This window comes from Sciurus carolinensis, chromosome 8, assembly GCF_902686445.1.
Source record: "Sciurus carolinensis chromosome 8, mSciCar1.2, whole genome shotgun sequence".
Taxonomy (NCBI): domain Eukaryota; kingdom Metazoa; phylum Chordata; class Mammalia; order Rodentia; family Sciuridae; genus Sciurus; species Sciurus carolinensis.
This window is the reverse complement of record NC_062220.1, coordinates 105,558,022-105,581,837: the sequence shown is the minus strand read 5'-3', so window position 1 is coordinate 105,581,837 and position 23,816 is coordinate 105,558,022. Positions and strand designations below refer to the sequence as shown.

Genomic DNA, 23,816 nt, shown 5'->3' with positions numbered 1-23,816 from the left:
TGAGCATCCCTGGATTTTGGTATGAGGTATCAAGGGACAACTGAACTGAAGTTTAAAAATACCCAGAAATGAGTTTTCTGGCATGATTATCAGATTTCTTGTTTAGTGACATGAAATCTGACCCTCCATTAGAATCTATAAGTCTGAAAATTTTCTCTAGAGAGAGCTCAAACATTCATGAGAATGGGGAAAAAAAAAAAACTCCAAAGCAGGAAAACATCTTTAAAAATACTCTGATGAAATTAAAAAAAAAAAAAAAAAAAAAAAAAAAAAAAATATATATATATATATATATATATATATCTCCATGATTCCTTACCTCCTAACTACAACCCAATTCCCTAATACTTATGTAAAGCATGCTCCAAGTTACACAGAAGAGGATTGTGGACAACAGTTTTATTGTCCAGTAATTGTAGGAGTTTGTCCTTCGACGGGAAGGGAGGGGGCCTCAGACCTTTCCCAGACTTTTCTTGATGAAGTAGCTCACCAGTCGCTGTGGCCTCTGCTGGTACTCAACAAGTACATCATGGGGGCTGGTGATCTGGTCCCCTTGCAGGCGGTCCAGGAAGGTAACACACACCACAGCCGCTGCAAAGAGCAAAGGCGATTAAAGAAAAGCAACAACTCTCTGGGTTAGTTCACGACATGAAGGAAGAACCAGGGAGCTTGGAGGAGCTGATTGCACTATCCACCAGGTAGATGGGAACATTCCAGCACCAGTCACAGTGAAATGCTGGCAGATGGAGCAGGAGAAGGAAAGGTCCTGGGTCCAGGTGCTCCTGAAGCTCCTCCCTCTCATCCACCTCTTGCACTGTCTCTTCATTCTCCTTTTCCCATTGTTTCCAAAAGAAATTCCCAAGCCAATTACACGCCATATTCTGGCTGCCCTGTACCACCTTGAAGGGCATATTATCCCTGGCGATAGGGATGCAGGACATTCTAGAAGGCAGAGTTGGACTTGAAGATGACTAGGAATGTGGGGGTGGATTAGCCATAATCAGAAAGCTAAAAAGCTTCCAGAGCCAAGCTCTTGGTAGGGCTGGAAGGATCACATTAGATGGTAATACAGTATCTGGGCTAAAGTGGGTGGATCTCTTTCTTATCCCTCTCAGTAGTTAGGGGGGTTAATGCAGACACACCGAGGAACCTGCATTCTGTTGCTTGACAATCAAAGGACGTTGTACACAGGGGTCCAGGGATGCCACCTTAGTGAGAAACTGGCGACAAGGTTAGGAGAAGTCAGAAAACAGTGTTGGGAGCCCTGGGAGGAGGGGCCCTGGTGGGGCTTCAAGATGAGCCAGCAGAATAGAAACAGAGAGGAGGACACCAAAGCCATCACCTGCCCTCTTACCTCGGAGGCCACATGCACTGCACATGGCGGCAAAGACTGAAGATTCCATCTCGATGTTCCGGATGCCTGCAGCATGGGCTGCTTGCAGATACGCCTGCTTGTCCTTCTCCGTGTAGGAGCAGATGGCGCCGTCCAGACGACCTTGCCCTGCAGCACACAGAGACATGAGAACCAAACAGAGGTGTCAGCACCTCTGCATTCTTGCAGCGTGCCACCACCAGGACATGGGGATGGGGGCCTACCCACTCTCCACCCATGTGCCCACTCAAATCTACCATGGTAGCCACCATGGGAATGTTGCAGCTAGGACAGTAGCCCATGTGAGGATACCCCCACCAAGAGAACAGCCCACAGTCCACAGGCAGGCTCAGGGGACAGGTTAGGGCTCCCTGGACCAGAGGCACCCCTCATGTCGTCTCACCCTCATAGAAGTCCAAGGTGCACATGGTGTTTCCCACCACTGTGGTGAATTCATTCAGGTCTGAAGAACACTGCATCAACTCCTGCACCAACTGCTCATCCATGTCCGTGTTCCGAACAACCCGCTTCCCCAGGACAATCTGCTCAAACTCTGGCTTGAAGCAGGCATCCACTGCCTGCCGGGTGATAACCACAGAGCCAGGCTCCAGACCTGAGGAGAGAAACAGAGGTCATGGCTCCGCATGGCAGATGGAGCAGTGCGCAGAAGAAATGTGGAGAAAAGAATATGATCCATTGGCCCATGAAAGTACTAAAGCACTAAAGTGCTAAAGTGCTCAAAAATACACTACAACCCACGTTCCCCACTGAAAGCTTTTGCTGACTATGTAAGTAATTAATACATAATCATATAGAGAAGCACAAAATAAAACATAGACATTGCCAGGAACCTCTGCACCCTTTGTCAAACGTTTGCATCTTCTAGGAATTACTATTTTTTACCATTGTTTGGGCTCTACAACATGGGTGATTATGATGTGTTTAATTCATAAATTAATGAGTTAATGTTTAACATTAACAAATTAATGTTTTGTAGTTTTTTTTTTATTATTATATAGGCTTTCAAGCAAATACAAAAGTAAATAATAGTAAAGAAACTCCCCATACATCCCAAACCTAGCATCAGCAATTACCAGTTCCTGACCAACTTGATTTTCCTCTATGATCCATGCGGCATTAGGTTCTATTTTGTGTCTGTTTTGGGGCATACCTTCCTGGAAAATTTTTATGTTTTAAGAATAATATTCTGCTCATTATTCTTTTGTCCTATAATAGCTTTTTTATGGGATTTTTACTTTTTTATTTTTCATATTTTTGGTACCCAGAGGCACTTGTCTACTGAACAACATCCCTCGTCCCCCCCCCCTTTTTTTTTTTTTTTTTTTTTTGGAGACAGGGTGTTGCTAAGTTGCTCGGGGTCTCACTAAGTTGCAGAGGCTGGCTGGTAATCCTATTGCCTCAGCTTCCCAAGCCACGGGGATTACAGGCGTGCGCCACCACACCTGGCTTTCCATGAGATTTGACCATCCTTGTGGAGTGAATGCTTGTCTCCCTCGAAAATCTGTATATTGACATCCTTACCCCAAGGCAATGATGTATTGAGGAGGTAAGGCTTTGGAAAGGTGATTAGGTCATGATTGTGGAGTGCTCATGAATGGGAATAGCGCCCTTCCACCATGAGAGGACACAGCCAAGAGGCACCACCTATGAAGAAGAAAGCGGGCCCTCACCAGACATTCAGCCTGCCAGAGCCTTGCTCTTAGACTTCTAGCCTTCAGAGTTGTGAGAAAGAAATTTCTTTTGTTTAAACCATACAACTCTGGTTATTTTTACTACAGCAATCCAATAGATTAAGACAAACATGATCTTCTCCTGATTATTTATTTTGAAGTGACACTGGAAGCAGAAATGAATCAGGAGAACTTTTCTTAAGCTCCCACACTGGCTGTTTTCATGAAATACATTGAAAACGTGGCCAATTCTGGCTGTTCTGCTTCCCCATCGTACATATCAGATCTTCCCCTTGCTCTCCTGTCCATGACGGTCAGTGCTGAGCTTCCATTCAGCAGTTTCTTTCAGCTCTGAGATTGCAGCTACAACAAAGCACCCTGAACACTGGTTGTTCACAGGGCCTGGAATATTGCACCCCCCAGGTCTCAGTATCACCCTCCTCTCATGTCAGCTGCTAGTCTCCATATTGGACCCACACTTTCCCTAGACACTCTGCTTGGCTCTCTTGGAATTTCTCTGTGCTCAGGTTTTTCAGTTGCCTGCAGTCCTGAGATTTTTCCTAAGCAGGTGATATTTGTTTTTACCATTCATATTTTGAGATTTTTGAAAATACCACCTCACACTTTAATATCAATGGTGTCCAATACTTTTGGTTTTTTTCTCTAGTTGCAATTTCCACTTTTATGGGGTAATTTAGGAAATATTTTACACTACTTCCCACAGAAAAGTCTCTGATCATCAACTTTAAAAATCCCTCTGTATAAGAAACTCAAAAATAACTTGCTAGAGCTTTTAGTAGATGTTTGGTATGAGATGCATGGTCCCAAATATCTGGATGGTGGCACCAGAGATTAATTTTGTAAGACAGAGATGCTCATGGCCATTGGTATGCTTTTCTTTAAACTTGGAATTATAACCATGCAAACACAGATTTTGCACATCTCTTTATCTGATGAAAAGAAAAAAATAATACAATCAGCCCTCCATATCCCTAGGTTCCGCATCTATGGATTCAATCAACTGCAGATCAAAAATGTTGGAAAAAATATTGCATCTATACTGAGCATCTACAGATTTTTTTCTTGTCATTATTCCCTAGACAACACAGTATAAACAACTATTTACATAGTATTTACATTGTATTCAGTATTTTAAATAACCTGAGATGATAAAAAGTATATGAGAGGATGTATGTAGATTACATGCAAATATTATGCCATTTTATTTAAGGGAAGCATCTGGGGATTTTGGTATATGTCAGGAATCCTGGAATCAATCCTTCTCATATACCAAGAAACAATTGTATATTCAGATGATTTGGGGTCTAAAATAATTCTCCTATCTAAGTAAAAAAATAAATAAATTCTCACATTACCCTAAACCCAGGAGAAGTCAGAGCTAGACAGTCAGGGACAATCTTCAGGGGCCTGGTTGCTAACATAAGGGTAAACTTGCCCTGCAGTGAATTCAGGTTCTTTCCACTAGCCCCATCTCCTTTTTGGGAGTGGTAATTGCTAGAAAGAAGAAAGACTGGCACAGCGTTGGGACATCAGAGAGTAGGACAGCCTAATGAACTTTTGCTTACTGCTATAATTTAAATATGTTGCATCCCCTCCAAAACTCCAAAACCCATGTTGAAATGGCATCAGGTGAGGCCTTTAAGAGGTGATTAATGCTCTGCCCTTCTAAAGAGATTAACCCCTTCACTGCAATTAATGGACTAATGAGTCATCTCAAGACCTAGTTTGGCTAGGTCTCTCTCCTATTCCTTGTGTCTCACCTCATGATGATGCTCTGCACCATGTTGGGACAACCTTGGACAATAACCTTGGACAATAATAATTTAAGCCCAAATTAACCTCTTCTCTTTACAATTCATCCAATCCATGGTATTGTGTTATTAGCAACAGAAAAGGGACTAAGAGACTAACAATTTTGCCATTTTGCTTTCTCATTAAATCCTGTTTTTTGGGTTTTTTGTTTGTTTGTTTGTTTGTTTGTTGTTGTTGTTTTAAACATGTTGAGGACTGAGAACTTTTGGACTAATTTAAGGACCTTTGTCTGAGTTTTGCATTGCTCCTCTCTTTCCCTCTTTGAGTTTTTGCTGGTTTTCTCATAAGGTGCTTCAAATTCTTTTAGGAATAAGGAGGAGGAGCAGTGAGCAAAAATAAGGAGAGAGGCAGAGAGGGCTCCTATTCTTATTAGAAAGAATAAAAAGAGAATCAAGCAAACAAAATACACGAATTGTGTAGCTTCAGAAGGACACACTTCTGCAGGTTCCTGACATAGTGACTCCCTGCTATGATCTCTGAGTTCAGGATGGGAGCATGACTGAGACAAAATTAAAAAAACAAGTTTCCTTTGCCTCCTATTAATCAATCCTTGAACAAATCTCAGATAAGAACCCTTTGTACCAAACCTCAAACCATGCTGGAGCTGCTACAGAGATCCTGGTCCCTTGCCATTCACAGGACAGGGCAAGAGGACCCTCCATAGCCCTTACCTATTCCACCAGAAGTGCCAATACGGATGATGGTGACATTGGAACATCTGGCATGGTACAGCATCTTGATGAGCTCATGCAACATGATCGCAATGGAAGGGATGCCCATCCCATGCTAGAATCAGAGAGAAGCCAAAGGTGAATCCCAAGCTGCACTTTTGTTATTACAGCAGCACCCCCACCCCATTGGAGGGTTTGCGCACCATAGTTTCATTTTCAGAGGTTAACAAGAAAAGTACAGTATTATGAGATATTTGGAGAAAGAGACACATTGATAAAACTTCTATTACAGAATATTATCATAATTATTTCATTTTATTTTTAGTGATTGCTGTTAATCTCTTACTGCACCTAATTTATTAGCTAAATTTTATCATAGTTGTGTATACGTAGGAAAAGCACAGTACATGTAGGGCTTGGTGCTACCCTGGGTTTTAGGCATTCACTTGGAACATATCCCCTGTGAGTTAGGGGGGACTACTTTATTCTGGTTGACCTTTTATGTCATGTACTTCAATCTAATAAACTCATCATAGTGGCAATAAGATGAACACTATTAACACTTCAGGAAACTTAAAATGTGCAGAGAGCTCTTTATATGTGAACCCAGTGATCTGTAAAAATCTGTTAAGCAGGAGTAGCTGAAGAACCAGAAGTGCACATGAAGATAACAGCTGTTACTGCTAAGTAACAAATATACTTCTGACATTTGAAACCCTGCACAAATGCCCACCACGCACACACCTCTTAAAGTTTTACCTCTTTGGTTTTCTCCTTAGCCTCTGTTTCAATCAAATTAGGTAACTGGCTGGTCCCTCAGTCCCCAACCCTAGACCACTTGCTGAATCTGCACTGTGTTGTTTCCTCCTCTCAGGGTCTCTGCATACCTCCCTCCCACGTTTCAAGACCCTTCTGGGGTGGTGTCTTCTACCCCTCCCTGGGATGCACTTGGCACAGGAGCAGATGCTGCTCCTCTGACAGAAGCCTATGGGAGAAGGGTCCATTTGAGAATTTATCAGTATCTACACAAAGGAAATGCTTTCCCAAACTCTCTATAACTAAATGATGTCTGATGTGTTCTAGACAGACGATATTGTTAGAGGTCTCAGCTTTAACCAAAGTTTTAGGAATGCACGTCTCAACAGGAGGGCTATCATTTGCTAACTCTGTAGCTCTCCATTTATATTGCCACTGACCAAGGAAATCAAAACTGGAAAATGAGACGATTTCTTTGGTAAAATATTGGAGATCTCTGTGTTTGTTCTGATAAGCAAAAATTTGTTATGAAGTAACTTACTCACTCTAAAGCCTGGTGTTTGTCTGTAGCTCTCCCTACCACCCTGGTTCAGGCTGCACACCCCTTCTATGTCTCCCATACACTGTGCTCACACACCCTCTGCACCTGCCACCCCCACACAATGTGGACAGCTGTGTGTATTTGCACTTGTATTTGCATTTATGTAAGTAATCTCTCCAAGAGACTGAGCCTCAAGGGCAGGAGCCTGAGCGCCTTCTGTTCATCTCTGTATCCCAGCTACTAAGGGTTCAACTTGCTCCCAGCTTTTACACTGAGCGGATGTTAGATGCCAGCTGGCTATGTGTGCACAGGGGCAGGGCCTTGCAGAGCCTCGAGACAAAGTCCAAGTTTCATTTAGGTGACTAAATCTCCAGATACTCACACTCACAGATAGCACCGGTCCAACTTTATACATGGCATAGCGGTCAGTGCCTGCACAAATATTGGGGTATTCATCTCCTGGATGGTTGAGGCCCAGCTCAGCAGCCACATGTCTGATGAAGGTGTTCATCCGGGAGGGGCTCCCACCAACACACACAAACTGCAACCATAGAAGAGAGACCCCCATGAGTGCACTGTGTATAGCAGAAGTCCTTAAACTTGGTGTCATCTAGGAACTTAGCAATCCAAGTTCTCTGACCCTGCGTGGACCTGGAGGAACCAGAAATCTGCTTTATTGAGGCATCTTGTTTCTGAAACACTGGTCTGGGGCTAAGCACAGGAAGCTCTGCAGCACAACACAGTTACTCCACAAATGCAGAGCCCAGACTCTTGCTCTGAGAGGGCAATTATAGGCACAAGCATGTTCAGCCTCCCTACATTGTGGAAGGCAGTTCAGGTGTACAGAGAACGTGGGTTTGGACTAAGATGGTCTGAGCTCACCACTGTCCCTCCACCTTCTCATGTGACCAGGGTCTCACAACCCACCTGTAAAACAGGCTACAAACTACTCCCTCTTACCTGGTCCCCTGAAAGTCAAATGAGCATAAAAAGAGTCAGGGATCTAGTGGGAACTTGGGAAGTCTTAGCTATTGTGGGTGGGTATCTCTCAGAGAAGTAAAAACTTTATTTTGTAAAGTATCATGTAAGAAAATAATTTGTTTTGAAAAAGAAAAGTAAATAAGCCAGTTTTAAGGAGTATGAAGATTTAAAAAATGAATTCTTAATCTTTCATTTGTTTGTTTGTTTTTCCACAATCCCACAGTGCTGGGAATTCAACCCAGGCCTTGCGCATGCAATGCAAGCACTCTACGTGATGGGTTATATCATCAGAACGAATTCTTAATCTTTAAACTTGTAAAAAAATATGCATAGCCTGGAATCAAAATCATTACAGACTAGGCTTAATGGGATGAATGGAAATTGACTAAATTAAAAGCACATGGATAGCTGTTCCACACTCTGAAACCAATACTACCAAAGACCAATACTAATGGCAAATGGAACATAACTATTGCTAAATTCTTACCCAATGAAGCAGTACTGGATTCTAAAGTTTGGCTTATTTTGATTTTTAATTTCACAAGTTAGTTCACCTTTACCCATGGGGATTAGACATTTGAAAAGTTCTGTGTTAGCAGCGGGGTAACTATGGTTGACAACAATTAACCGTATATTTTAAAAAAAAATAATAAAGAGCACTGTAAATATTCTCAACCCAAAGAGATGGTAAATGTCTGAGTTATGGATCTGCCAAATATCCTGATCTGATCATTACACATTGTATACATGTACTGAAATGTCATACTGCGTCCTATGAAAACAAGCAGTTATTGTGTGTGTGAATTAAAAATAGATTCAAAACTAAAAACTAAGACTGTTTTTTTAAAAAGTGCCTGTGTTGAAATAAAGCAGCACTGAGGAACTTTTAAGATTTTGTAGGGAAAATGGAGTGGAAACTGCAATCAGCAAAATAAGCCTTTACAAACCAATATGCACCTTAAGTTACCAACAGATGCAATATAAATTACCTTTACTTACTATCTCTTGGAAATGTTTCATATCTCCCTCTTCTCTCAATGAAGCACTAAGAAGTTCCCTCTCTCTCCTTCCTTTCCTCCTTCCTTCCTTCCTTTCCTTCACCAGGGACTGAACCCAGGGATACTTAACCACTGAGCAACATACCTCAGCCTTTTTATGTATATATATATTGATTTTGAAAGAGGGTCTCACTAAGTTGTTTAGGACCTAAATTGCTGAGGCTGCCTTTGAACTTGTGACCCTCCTGCCTCAGTCGCCCCAGTCACTGGGATTACAGGCATGTGCCAACATTTTTGATGTGGGTTCTCACTATTGTGTTCAGGTTGGTTCCAAACCCCTGGGTTCAAGTGATCCTCCCATCTCAGCATCCCAAGTAGCAAAACTACAGGCATGAAGTTTATTTTATATACTGTTTCAATTATATTGACTTCTAAGAGATGAATTAAAAGGCAGTATGAAAGTATTTAGAATAGTTTTCTTTTTTACTTGCTAGTTCATATACTTGAAAAGAAACATTTTGTAAAAATTTGATAAATATGACCTCATGAGCCTGTCACCCATCACTTCTCAATCATCTGTGAGCAGGTCTACATATCATATAAGAGAAGGCTGATCCTAAGACAAATTTCTAGAATTAAAAGCCTGGTTTTTTACCTTCACATCTCCAAACATAGCTGGGAAATCATGCGTGCTAGTGCTAAGATTGAAATGATAGAGAATATCTTCCTTCATTGTTGCTACATGTGGATTTGATAGTTGGACAAGGCAGTTGCTGTTAGAAAACAAGAAAATAGAGAGTTTATATAACACCAGTTCCAATGACCAGCATCATCACAGAAGTGCCACATGTGAGTGAGATATGTGAGGCCCACCCTGGGGAAGGAGCACAGGCAGACCCTGGGAATAAGACAACACTACACTATCAGGGTCCCCACTTCCCCATCTCCTTCCTCTTAATTCCTCTTTGTTCCCAGGGCCCCTGTTAGAAGACAATTAGGAATATTCAGAAAAGTACACAACAACATAAAGATCAAAATGTTAAATCACCTCATAAAAGAGTATTGCCAGTTGCTACTCTAATGCAGCTCACTAATACATAATGACTTTGTTTTAAAAGTAATATGTTCACCATAAGAAATATGGACAGAGACAGAAAAAAAAAAAAAAAGCTCTACTTTTTACCACCCAAAGATGCCTTGAATTTCTTTTTCTTTTCTTGTGGCACTAGCTACCACTTCTTTCATGGAGTGTCTACTAGGAGTAGAGATAAGACCTCCATCCATTTTGCTTTTTTTCAGAATGGCTTAGAAGCCATTCTAGAGAACACATATGTTGATTCACATTATATTTATTTGTGGCAGCACACTGCTGGTGTAGAACAGGGGCCAGCAAGCTTTTGTGGCCAGATGGTAAATATGGTTTTGCAGATCACTAAGTTTCTGTCAGACTCAAGACCATTGTCTCACGAAAGCCCAATAGACAACACACAAATGAGTGTCTTTGTGTTCCAATGAAGTTTTATATACAAAAACAGGTGTCCCAGGACTCGACAGTTCCATCTACTGCCTGCCAAAGTCCCTCAGAGTCAATCTTCCAAAGGACTCCCTCACAATGCCTACCTCTGATTCCCAGAGATGGTGTAAGAACACACTTTAAAAGCAACACTTTGCAAAAATTGGATAAACACATAATATCTTGAACCTGTCACCATCATCTCTCAAGCATTTGTGAACAGGTCTATGTATCATAAAGGCCGATCCTAAGACAAATTCCTAGAATTAAAAGCCTGCCTTATACTTCACATCTCCAAACATAGCTGGGAAATCCTGTGTGGTAGTGCTGAGACTGCAGGAAACCAAGGTGGAAGAGGGCCCCTGAACTCAGAGCAATCAGGTCTTCTGTTTTTGTCAGCTTTTTTTGCTGCTATAACTAAATGACCTGACCAGCAAACTCTAGAAGAGGAAGAGTTTATTTGAAGGTTCATGGTTTCAGAGGTCTCAATCTACAGACAGCTGGCTCTATTCCTCAGGGCTTCAGATGAGGCAGAAAGAAGACAACATGGTGGAAGAGTGAGGCAGAGGGAAGCAGCTTACATGGTGACCAGGGAGCAGAGAGACTCCACTTGCCAGATACAAATATATACCCAAAGTCATGTCCCAATTCCCACCTACTGCAGTCACACCTTACCACTTCAGTTACCACTCAGTTATTCCCCATCAGAGGGTTAATTCACTGATTGGGTTAAGACTCTTACAACCCAATCATTCAACCTCTGAACCTTCTTGCATTGTCTCACACATAAGCTTTTGGGGGACACCTCACGTCCAAACCGTAACACCTTCCTTTTTTTTCCTTCTGTATCTGACTGCCCAGACCCCAGTGATATGTTTCATCCTCACTCTAACTCAGGAGAAAAGAAAAAGGATGTGAGAGAGAGCAAGGTTCTCAGCTGCCTGTGATTTGGAAATATTAAGCCATGGTTTCATATTGCCAAATCACAGGCAGATGGTTTGACTTCGCAATAATGTGAAAGTGATACACATTCAGTAAAACTTTGAATTATGAATTTGGATCTTTCCCCAAATTAACAGTACACAGGAAGATTCTCTCTTGCAACACTCAGCAACAGCTTCCACTGCTCCTGGTCAGCCACGCTATATGGTGTGCTGTGTTACTACACTGGAAAGTTTGGTAAGCAATGTGTATTAAATGCATTTCAATTTGCAGTATTTTCAACCTACAATGGGTTTGTCTGTGCATTACCCATTTTAAGTCAAGGAGCACCTGTACCATGAACCATGGGGGCTCTCCCCTGAGATCTCATCCATTCTCCCTCTCCCCAGAGGATGCCCATTGTACCTGACCTACGTTTCATTATAAAAACGATTTATACATTTAACATAAGAACTATAATTATCTCCAGTAACAAAAATTTCTGCAGGCCATGACTATGTCTTACTTATTTCTGAATCCTCAATAGCTCAAGCAGTCACGCAAAACAAGGTTGAAAGGCCCTTCTCTGCTTTCTCTACCTGTTAATTCCATTTCTTTCTGGCAGTCAGCATCAGTGGTAACCCCAAGGGTTCCCACTTCTACCTCTACCTACATCAGACTGCTTCTTCCTTTCATGTTCTCAAATTTGCCCTCCTCTCCATTCCCCTAGAGTAGTGTCCAGCTTAATCCAACCGGTGAACATTTTTGAAAGGTTGATAAAGAAAAGATAAATAGAAAAGACTAAAGAGAGACAGGAAGATCTTTATAAAAGGAGTGGTGGGGCAGGGGGGTTTGACTATTTCATGGCAAGTGCTGGGAGATACATTAGAGAGTCATAACCAATAAATAAACCGTCAGCTCGAGATCCCCTGACATGCCAAGCACATGCAGAGACTGTGCTGATGGCACCCTGGGCACAGCTGCTGAAAACCTTGATCAGGAAGGTTATGCAAGAGCTGAAGAGATAGCTCTTCTTGGAGAGCTCTCGGCTCTCATGGAGAAGAACTACGGTTCGAATCCCCGGAGCCTCAGAAGGAAGGTTATGCAAGATCCACCTGCCCTGAGCCCACCTCTTCCTGACAGACTTCCTTATTCTTCAGATCTAGGTTTCACTTTACATGGGGAAGGGGGCATTTTCCAAGGGACCAAATCCAAGAGTATTCCTAGATTTTCCCAGAAAGCCTTTCTTTTCTATAGGCCAATCTGAACCTCTGACCATCATAACACATTCTCCACACTCCTTTAGTGGCAATTATGTTTAATGTAACGGTGGTTCCTTTCTCCCTCAAGATGTTATGAATACAAAGCATAAAATAGAAGGACCAAGCATAAGCTTTGAAATGACACAACAGGATGTGATGGTGACAGCGCTGCCACATATTTCAAAACAGAAAATGTTCTTTCATTCTTGATTTCGGAAAGAGCAAAAGAAGGAAATAGGGTGTGACTTTGAAGACCAGCAATGATTTTTAAAAATATAACATATAATACATGGGGCTGGGATATAGCTCAGTTGGTACAGTGCTTGCCATGCATGCACAAGGGTTCAATTCCCAGCACCACAAAAAAAATAAATTAATTAATAATAATAATATGATATATGTACCCTAATGAATTGGAGCTTTCTCCAACTTACTTTTTAAAGGATTTTAAAGTAACAAGTCAGAGCCATAGTACTTGGGAAAATATTTCTCTATGCAACTCCAAGGGAATTTATCTTGCTTTATTCTGTCACTTTATTCATTTAAAAAATATTCATTGAGAATCTACTATTAAGACCACAAAAGCAGGACAGGAGGCCACCCCAGGCAACCCCAGCAAAGATGGTAGACAACCAGGTGATGAGCAAATTTGAAAAGCCAGTTGATTTAAAGTCCACATAGAGGGCCTGTGGTTGCAGCTCAGTGTTGCACATGAGCTTAGCAAGCTCAAGGCCCTGGGTTTAATCTCCAGGACACACACACAAAAGTCCATGTAGGAATCAGGCAAAGATAAGAAATTTTTGCTTTGCTACAGTGCCCAAACTTATAAGGCTCAAAAGAGGGGTTATTAAAAGCACACAATAGAAAGATGAAAAACTAGAAAGAAATCAGGAAATTATTTAAGATTCAGAAAAAGATCCCACAGCTAGGAGATAAGCAGGAAATTTTTCTAAAGAAAAGTAGCCACATACATAAGAAAACTCACAAGGTTAACATTGAACTGTCTGGTTTTCTGAAACCACATGTCCTGAGGGTTAATAGCAGAGGCCAGAGCACCCATGTTGAAGGTCTCGACCATCTGAATTAAGAGCCTTTCAAGTCCTTAGTCCGCATCATGAGAATCAAATGTGTTAACATAAACCAAGCTCTTAGAGAGATGAGTGGGTCACATCAAACAATAAAACCAGCCCGACCCCTTCCAACCCTGCATGGATCAGTCTTACTTGTGATGATTTTCAGGTTCCTTTGCTTCAGCTCCTGTAGCCGCCATGCTCTCATGCTCTGTGGCAGGACCCTAAGGATAAAGCATTGCACAGAAAAGAGTCAATCAACCTGACAGAAACTAAGGTGATGGGCTGGGGTTGTGGCTCAGTGGCAGAGTGCTCACTCAGTACGCGGGAGGCCCTGGTTTCAATACTCAGCACCACATAAAAATAAATAAATAAAATAAAGGTATTGTGTTCGTCTACAACTAAAAAGAATTTTTAAAAAAAGAAAAAAAAAGGAAAGAAAGAAAGAAAGAAACTAAGGTCATGAGCAGATCCCAAGAATGTGGAAAGTCAGTGCCTCATGTACCTACACCATGTAGAGGATGCAGACGTGTACTGCACCCGTGTTCAACGGACAGCTCATTTCAGAAAGGAGATAGCTAAAAGATTCCAACAGCCAGAGATGGATCTCACACTTTTTTAGAGAAGCTGTCTCCACTTCCTGCTTTCCCAGCCCAGGTCATTGGCCCTACAGACCACGCCCTTCTGCTTCCCTCTTCTAGAACTTTTATTATCCTCTTCCAGGTTTCACGGACAGCAAGGGGAAGAGTAAGATCAAGTGACAGGTCAGTGAAGGCCCCCTGAGGGCAAAGGAAGGGTCTGACCTGATGTACCTCAGGGCGCTGGCCTGCCTCCCCTGCAAAGCCCACTAAGGAAAGAGTTGCACATGCAGAACTGCAGCTGTTTTATTGGGACTCACTGGGTATAAAACACTTCAAAACCACACTGCTGTGAGGATAAGGGCAGCTTTGCCAAAGCACTTGAGGATGGTGAGACTCGCATGTTGGACTCAGCTAAGAAAGCGGTAAATCTGAGTGCCTTGCACCTGCCTGGTCCCTCAACTCCTGCAACAACCTTGCAGGAAAGGCAGGATCACCTCAGAGAGGAGGAAAGTGAAGCACTCTGATGAGCCGCAATTCATAAAGATGGTCAGTAGAAGTTTGCAGGGCAGAACCATTTTCCAATGCCCAGGGATGGGGTTCCCACAACACGGTTCTCACCCTTGATTCTCACCAGTCTCTTATCCCCAATTAAAACTAAAAAAGACCCAGTTAAAAAGGGATTTATAACCATTATTACCATAGGATACTGAAACTTTTCAGTAAATTTTGAAAACTGGAGAAAATTATAGTAGCTGGATCTGGAGCAAAAATAAGTCCCTGCAATTGTCACCCATCTTTTTTCCCCATCTAGTTTTGTTCTACCTTGGCATTTGCCAAACTCTTCTTTGGCAATCCCAACCTACTGCAGTCCAGCAAAGGGGAGCTAAAAAAAGGAATGTGTTGTTTTGGGTTTGGCATTTCTTTCCTTTCCTTTTCTTTTCTGTTTTTGTATGTTTGTTTTTGTGATGCTGGGGATCTTGAAAATGCTAGGCAAATACTGCCACTAGCTACATCCCCAGCCAGGAATGAGTTTTTAAAAAGGTACCACCCCTCACCCTGTATCACCAGGAACCAAACGTCCAGCACCATGCAGGGAAAGACCATTATGAATGAGCAGAAGAGAGGAACAGGTGGCTTTCCATATCATGTAGTGATGGCAATGGCCCACCATGCTGCCCCTCAGAAAAAGATCCTAGGTTACAGAAGTCTGGTCATGATTTCAGACTTTCTACAGCAACCATTAAATAGATTTACAGACAACCTGACTTCTGTACACATCTGGCTTCCAGAAAAGAGCACTTTGGAATGGTACCATCAATAGCAGTCAGATGACCTGAACTTCTCTCTGGAATCTACCTCTCCCAGTCCATTTATGGTCACACAAAGTGGGTTGCATATTCTGATTAGCCCACAGCCCTCCTAACAAGCACCAACTTATTCACTGAGTTTTGGGGTTATGCAGAGATTCAGAATCCCCAGGGCCAATTTCTGTCAGACAAGACAAATCAGTCAAAGAATCAGTTTCCTCATCCAGTTCTTGACTCTGCTGACTCTTTCCTACATCTGCTGTCTGCTCCCTGCTTCCCATGAAGATCTTGGCACTTGTAGGCTCCTCTTACTGACTTCCCAGACTAATCTCTCCACCCCTTAGCCCGCGCTCAGGGAGGTTTTGTTTAACCAGCTGCACAGGTGGTGAGCTAGGGCCTCTGTAATGCTCCTCTGGAAAGTTCCCTGCTAAGTAACTGAAGTTGGGTGGACACAATGAAGGTTTGCCAGGGGTGTTAGGGTTTACCCAGGTTAATTATCAGAAGTCTGTTTCACTACCAAAGGGCCTGGGTGTGAAAGATAAACTCTGTGGTCATCCCACCATGCACAAAAAGGTTGAAGACCAGAAGAGATGAGGGAAGAGGTCCCAGTCTCCACTTAGAGTCTCATAGGACAAGAACCAAGAGCTGACACACCCTCGGGGGTATGCATTACTCATCTGGTCCCAAAGGTCACCCAGTGAGTAGTGAAAAGGGTTCATTCTGAGGAGACCCTCATGTTGAGTGAGAATGAGGTAATAACAAATTAGGGGCACAGGAAGAAACCCCTTTGGGAACTTGCCTCAGCCACATCCCCACAAAGGCTGGAAGTGGCCAGGCTTCTGCAGCTAGGGACATGCTGACAGGCATTTTCAAGTATTACCTTCTGTATAGATGAACTTTACATCTTGTTTTAATCTAGCAAACTTTATTCACACAATTTTAGGGACTATTTCTGATGATTGCTTTTAAATTGTTTTACTGCATTACAATTATCGTGCATCCTGGACATTTATCCTCCAACAGATAACACGGATGATTTATTCCCAAATGAGATATATCAGCATTTACAGTACACACTTCTAGTCTTTTTTTTTTTCACTCTCCCAGATCTGACCCCTGGGCAGTCTTCTACTTCCTGTTTGCTGCTTGGCTGGCAAAAGCCATCTTGTCAAATGTCCTCACTGAATTAGCCCACCGCAGCCACTTCCTGCTCACGAAAAGTGTGATTTGGCTCTCCTGCCCCACTCTGCTAAAAGCTACAGCTATTATTTCAATAGCAGGGTGAATTCCAGTGCTTGCCCGTATACTTCTGGTAGCACAATTAGAAATGGCATTATTAAGTAGAAGACACCAGAAAGCACTAAACATTGCCTGCTTTAGTCACTGAAGGAATCTGAAATCTCCTATGAAATAATGAGAGATTGACAGGTCATGCCCTGGACCCTCGTTGTGTGTCTGCAGAGTTTAGAGTATGTCTTGGTACTTATGGGTCTCAGAACAATAGTGCATTTTAGCATGGGCAATTTGCTCTAGAGAAAAATTGCTCCTCTTACCCCAAGTGCTGTGGTTTCTTGGGAGCATTAATAAATTTGTAATGCCCTTCTCCTGTTTAATTATCGGGAATGAAAACTAAATTTTAAAAAAGTGAATGTTGAGAGGCATTAAGGGAGATTTCCCTGCACCCCCTACAATCTGTGTGACCTACTGAGGGTTGAGGAAGACCTAGGACATGGAATCTGGTGCTGGGGTGTGTAACAATACTAGCAAGTCAGGAGTTAACTCCAACACAGGCCACTACAGGGACAGCCAAGTGAAGGTGTCAATGCCATGGGAGGTTCATGCTTTATCCAGGAAGGAGAGAGCAGAAGAGAACAAATGTAAACCCAGCATGCTCCTGGGAGGCAGTGATGAATAATTCCTGACTGAGAGTCAGCCTGGAGAAGAGGCAATAGAGAGAGGCTCTCCCAGGCAGGAAACAATGGCATGGAGACAGGGAACCCATGAGATGGGAGGAAAGAAATCCCTCCAGCAACAGCTCAGTATGGAGAGAAGCAACAAGAGAGGTGGAAGCCAAGTCCCCCCAGGCAGTTCTATAGCCTCATAAAAACCCTGAACATTGCCCTGGAGGTGTCTGTGGGTTCTTGAAATATTTTAAACAGAAAATAAGTCAGAGGTTTGCAGGTTAGATCCACATGAAGGGGTCCAGATAAATCACTGTGGCTGCTATGGTTTGGAAGTGACCCCCAAAGGCCCACGTATTGAGGCCTTGGTCACTGGCCTGTGGCATTATGGGGAGGCAATGGAATTTTTAAGAAGCAGGACCTAGTGGAAGCACCACTGGGGCAAGTCCTTGAAGGGAATATTGGTATCCCAGACCCTTCCTTTCTTTCTCTTTCTTCCCAGACACCACGCGGTAAACAGACCCCCTCCACCTGGCTCTCCAGTCATGACATACTAACCACAGACCCAAAGAAACACATAGACTGGAACATGTGACACACTAGACTGAAAAAAACCTTTTCTCCCTCAAATTGATTTATCTAAGATATTTGTCACAGTGATAGAAAGCTGACTAACACAGGGCATAGAAATGACTTTGAGCAGAAGGCACCTGAGTTTCTGAAATCTCTTCTTTGCCTGAAAACAAACCCCACTCCCCCCCACCCCATCCCTGAAACAACTTAATTGTCATGGGAGCAATTCTAGGAGAAAATTCACAACACACCCAAACATGCATTTTCAAAAAGCTATCAAAAGAATATCTCCTATCTATTCTCTGGAGTTCCCATGTATTTTTCAAAAAAAATTCATTTTGTTTTCCCAAAAGTCATTTATTCTCCCCAGTAGTGCGCTTCTGCCCTTGTTCACTATTAAGATAGTATGTGAGCCCCAAATTCTAATCATTTCCATGAGTCACTTTTTTTCTATAAACTCTGCATATCTATATTAATAAAAATCTGTGATTTCTTTTGCTAATCTGTTTTTTGTCAGTTTAATTTACAGGCTTCCCAGAACATAACTTAAGAGGGTATAGAAAGTTCTTTTCTCCCCCCACAGGTAATTCCAGCACAGTTGGATTTGAGGGGCACAGAGCATAAACAGGGATGCCAAAATGGCCAACAACTGAAAGGAGAAATGAAAACCCAAGTAGGACAAGGTGCTAAGGGACAAAATCCTAAGGGCTAACTGAACCAGGCTTTAGGTCACCTTCATTCCTAGCTGGGATGATTGGAAAAGACAGTGCTGTTTTTGAGATAACATGCTAACAGAACTTCATTTGAAGTACCATGATTCTGGAACAAGTACCTATGGGCAGCACCCCACTGAGGAACTGAAGCCTGGGGAGGAACTGAGGCTATCACAAAGCAGGTTTGAAACAGTAGAGAATCTGGCCACGGGAAAACACAAAATTAGCGAAGGTCTGGACATACCCAGATATAAATTCCTTAAATTAAGTTTCCCCTCCCCACCCCCAGGAAGAGTCAAGTAGTCTTTTACTAATGATTTTTACAAACTAAACCCCAATTTTCTAGAATGGACCTGAGGAGAAGAAACCAGGTCTTCCAGTCAATAATGTCACAAGCTCAAAATTCCCTGCATAGAACACAACTACACCTAAAATAAACATGCACCCCTCTTCTTGTCTAATCCCTCCCTTCAGATAATTCCCCCATGATCAACCCATGGAGCAGGCAGACTCCTGACCTCTTTGCCAGTTGCCATGTGATAAAGATTTTTCTTTTTACAAAAACACAACTACACCTAAAACAAACATGCACCCCTCTTCTTGTCTAATCCCTCCCTTCAGATAAATTCCCCCATGATCAACCAATGGAACAGGCAGACTCCTGACCTCTTTGCCAGTTGCCATGTGATAAAGATTTTTCTTTTTACAAAAACCAGGTCATAGTAGTATCTTCCATGCATACCAGGCAGCAAACACTTGTTAGATAACAATTAACAGGGCAGGTGAAAATTAGGGGTCCAGGGAATCAACAATGAAGGGAAGACCAGGACTAAGACCACAGAGGATCAACAAGGGAAGACAATAGTCAGAGCAGGGTCCTGACACCACAGAGCAACATTTTAAAAATATGGTCTAACCAGAGAACAATCCCAGGTCACCTGAATGGAGGTACTGACAGACCTGCTCCCTTTATCCAAAGCATTAAGAGCCCTCCTGGAGAACGGGTTGGTCACTTTTCCAAAGCCGCAGGTTCTGTAGGTTAATTTAACCTTAGTGCTTCATGAAGATGTCAGACTGGGGTGGACTTCAGAAACATTTCTTCTAACATTATGTCGTGATACTCTCAACTTCCAACTTCACAGAGGGAGGGAAACCTCCCATTTCTTCTAAACAAGTCTTCTCCAGTCATCCAGGGCCCAAAACTGTTCTCTACACAAGCAGAGCCTGCTAATTTCCCTGGACCGGTAAGATCTGCCCCCAGAGGACTTGTAACAGTGATCCACCTTACATTTTGAATATAGCTCTTGTTGCTCTGCCAGGGTGACTTATTTTTATTTTATTTTATTTATTTTTTTTTGTGAGTAGATTTTTAAAAATTTATTTTTATTGTAAACAAATGGGATACATCTTGTTTCTCTGTACATGACGTAGAGCATACCATTTGTGTAATTATACATTTACATAGGGTAATGGTGTTTGATTCATTCTGTTATTTTTTCCCTTCCCCCCCACCCCTCCCACCCCTCTTTTCCCTCTATACTGTCCCTCCTTCCTCCATTCTTGCCTCCTCCCACCCCCCATTATGTGTCATCATCCACTTATCAGCGAGATCATTCGTCCTTTGGCTTTTTTGTGTGTGTGTGTGTGTGTGTGTGACTTATTTTTAAAACAGACATGTTTCTTTCTCTTCCTCTCTCCCTTCTCCTCCCTAATCTCCTCCCCTCCCTTGTCTCAAGGGAAACAAGATTACTTTTCTTCCCCAACCTAGGCAGAGTTATCTGTCCTTCAGCACACACCCATCATAGGAAGGAAGTAATTCAGACTTTGGGGATGGTACCATAAGATCTCAGAAATCTCCCAAATTAACAACTCCAGACAGAACAGGTGGAATGTAGCCTTTGAATCACCTCTTTAAAAGCCCCCTGTTCCCCCTTATGGCAGAATCACAGCCTCTGGGTCAGTAGTCTCCTGTGCTTCTCCTTGCTTGCAAAGCAATAAAACTTTTTCCCTTTTTCTCAAAACTGTGTCCTCGTTATTGGATTGGCATCAGGCACAAGACCAAGCTTTCAGTAACAGACTCAATCACATGGCTTTTGGTCTCCTCAGGGAGGACCCTTTCTATGACCACCTGGGCTCCCTTACCTGTGGTCAGGCCCAACTTATTAAGCTTTTTTTTTTTTTTAGGTTCTTTTTAATTTTAATCCATTAAACTAAGATCAGATTGGTGGTCTACTTATATAAATAGCTTAGTATATAAACGTTTATAATACTTCTTTGGAATGAATTTACTTTAAAAGTGTGTGTGTGTGTGTGTGTGAGAGAGAGAGAGAGAAAGAGAGAGAGAAAGGAGCAAGAGAAGGAAGAGGAAATGAAGAAGAGATGGGGGGAAGGAAAGTAAGTGTTCAGTGTTTATTTCTAGGGAGTAGGAAAATCCCCAAGTTTCACTTTTGGTTACATATATAGGTTTTGTTTTTGTTCTTTTTACAATAAGTTTATACTAATTTCATGTTTGGTAAGTACAACAAAAATGTGCACTTTAACAAAAAGCCAATGTATATAAGAACAAATTTATGTTTGGCTAAAACTATTTCATGCCCACCAGTGCTGAAAGTACTAGAAACAAGAATACAATTTGGGCTCCATAAATTTGTGCTGAATTAAAGATATTTGGAATAATGAGGCTTATGTGGAGGACCAGAGGCCAATTTGGCCTCTGAAGAAGGGAAAGAAATAATGGAAGATTGGCTGAGAAGTGGGGAAAGTTTGGGCCAAAACACAGTTGGAGCACAAATTGAACAAATTGAAAGGCAGGACAGACAATGGCACACCCTGGGAATGGTCCAGCAGGGCTTGCAAAGACCCAGCTTAAGGCATTCCTTCTATTCAAGAAGTCACCAAGGTTTTCAAAAGAGGAGGTCACAGCCTAGGAATGGAACCAGTGGTCTTTATAACCCAGAAGGCATCAGCAAGGGGGAAATGAGGAAAGAAGTGGTGGGGTAAGATGGAAGAAATGAAACAAAAGGAGAGATGAATGTCTTTCAAACTCCTGAAGATAGCCTCCAATGCCTTCAGGGGAAATGCCTCTTTTCTAGCCGGGATTCCAGACAGTGTTTGTCTGTAACTCACCTCAGCTGGTTGTAGACAGAACTCTGCAAAGGGAGGCAGGAAAACAAGCACTGAGGTCTGCCGCAAAGTCTTCCGATGTGTCACCCACGACCTCAAGTCAAGGGGTCAAACCTTGAAGAGGAAAGGGACAGGAGATCAGCTGACAGCCAAAGAGACTGTGGAGATCCTTCCCCCTCTCTGGGCCCTACCAGGTCTTAGGTTGCCATATAAAGGAATTACAAAGGGGCGCACTCCCCTATGCAAATTAATGTGTCATTTAACACGTATGACTGTAGAGTTTCTCTGTGGAGCCGCCAGACAACTCGATGCCAACAGTTTATGCGTTAACATTCTAGTAAATGTTGAATCAATGTATACTTGAATCCATGTGAAAACGAAGGTTCAATCTACGAAATGAAAAGTTATTCTTTTGCTCCCATGAAAAGTAGTTGGGGAACACAACATCACTTCGTGACTGATAACATCAACTCTTTTTTTCTTCTGCCCAGTAGTTCTAGAGTTCTCGCACTCCCTTCCCGCCTAGGTTCCAGCTGTAGAGAAGCACCTGCTGGCGCCCTTCGGGACCCAAACCTGGAGCTGTGCGTCCACCCTCTCAGCGGCCAAACGAAGTGGAATCCTCACCCGGGGGTTCACACGCTCTTACCGAGCAGCGGGTGGCCTTGACCAGGGAGAGACAGAGGGTAGACACCAGCAGGCGCTTCCTCCGGGGACGCCCTCTTCTGCGCGCGCCCACCTCTCTGCACATTTGCACCGCGCACCCTCCCCAGCCCGGCTCCCTTCGCATTCTTCGCAACTGATCGCCCGAGTCGCCGCAAGCCTCAAGTCACCTCGCCTACAGGTAAATTACCAAGACCCGGGACGAGAAAGTATCTTGTAAAGCCGCAACAGAATGCAGAACCCAGTGGCGGAATACTCACCGGTCTGTCCTGGGTCCGCTACTCATGCTGCGCCATCCTTGCAGAGCAACGTGAGCGACAAAGACCTCGCTCCAGTGGCACAAGGCTCTCAGACCATGGGTGAGGGGCTATGTGCCCGACCGCTTAAAGAAGGGAACGACAAGCAAGACGAATCTCAGCTCACAGTCCACGAGATCCCCTACTCGCGGCAGTCACCCGCAAGTGCCGCCTGGGGGGTCAAGGTCGGGTTCTGACCCAATCCGCCCGTGCAGATGGCGGGCTCGGCTGACCGCGCCCCCGACCCGCCCTACAAAACACGCCCCGCCCCCACCTTAATGAACTCCCCCACCCCCCACCCCAGGACCGGAAAGGTTGTCCTGGCACCTCCGCCTGCTATTGTTTTCCTCTTTGGGGCGTTTGGGAAGTTTTAGGTTACCAGGAGCCATCCCTATTACTCATTAAGTCACTCATGTACTACAGATAAAATCTCACCAACTGTCGTTGTACCTGTTTTGCAGCCCTGAGGAAACTTGGCTAGAATCGGCTCTGTGCTTACCCATTGTCACAGACTAATGCCAGGGACTGTATCTACCCAGAGGTGGCCCCCACCAGCCGGGACTAACTGAGAGAAAATGCCAGAGAGGAATGACTATGTGGAACTGCCTAGGGTTGGTGGTCAGGAATGTGTGGCTGGGCCATTTTTAGCTGTGTGTACACACTCAGACCAGTTTGTTTTTTCTGGGCTTTTCCTGATCCTGGGAGTTCCCCAGTAGTTGGTAGTTGAGGGAAAGCCAGGAGAGAGCTTGTTTAATAAAGGGAAGTGATTCATTCATTCAGAGTCACAAACTAATGTGGCAAAACTGTACTTCAAACCCTAGGCAGCCCCGTGAGCCAGCCTGCCCCTCTGCAGACTTCCTCCCACACTACACACTACACACACACACACACACACACACACACACACACACGGGGGGGGGGGGGGGAGATTGGGAGATTTCCTTATCTGCTTCCTTAACAAGTAAGAGGACAAAAAGCCTGGGGAAGAAGAGGGGACTGAGGGTAGCCCAGCACAACCATTATTTTCTTCCCATAGGGAACTGAGGTCCTTGG

The 23,816-nt window shown here is 43.3% G+C and overlaps 1 protein-coding gene across 3 annotated transcripts; it reads right to left on the bottom strand.

The window, feature by feature from the left end:
- Window positions 1-309: 309 nt before the first annotated feature.
- On the bottom strand, window positions 310-22,979 carry Upp1 (uridine phosphorylase 1). Of its 3 annotated transcripts, XM_047561580.1 has the most exons (9): window positions 22,728-22,979; window positions 21,811-21,921; window positions 13,763-13,833; window positions 9,499-9,616; window positions 7,247-7,405; window positions 5,568-5,682; window positions 1,776-1,985; window positions 1,355-1,501; window positions 310-591 (listed from the first exon to the last, which is right to left on the bottom strand). In XM_047561580.1, exons 3-9 carry the CDS (start codon window positions 13,807-13,809, stop codon window positions 452-454), a joined length of 936 nt encoding a protein of 311 aa, XP_047417536.1. In that variant the 5' UTR covers window positions 13,810-13,833; window positions 21,811-21,921; window positions 22,728-22,979; the 3' UTR covers window positions 310-451. The 3 variants fall into 3 exon arrangements, with proteins under 3 accessions (XP_047417536.1, XP_047417538.1, XP_047417539.1); XM_047561582.1 differs by lacking the exons at window positions 21,811-21,921; window positions 22,728-22,979 and adding an exon at window positions 14,115-14,230; XM_047561583.1 differs by lacking the exons at window positions 21,811-21,921; window positions 22,728-22,979 and adding an exon at window positions 14,119-14,222.
- Between the last annotated feature and the right edge of the window lie 837 nt (window positions 22,980-23,816).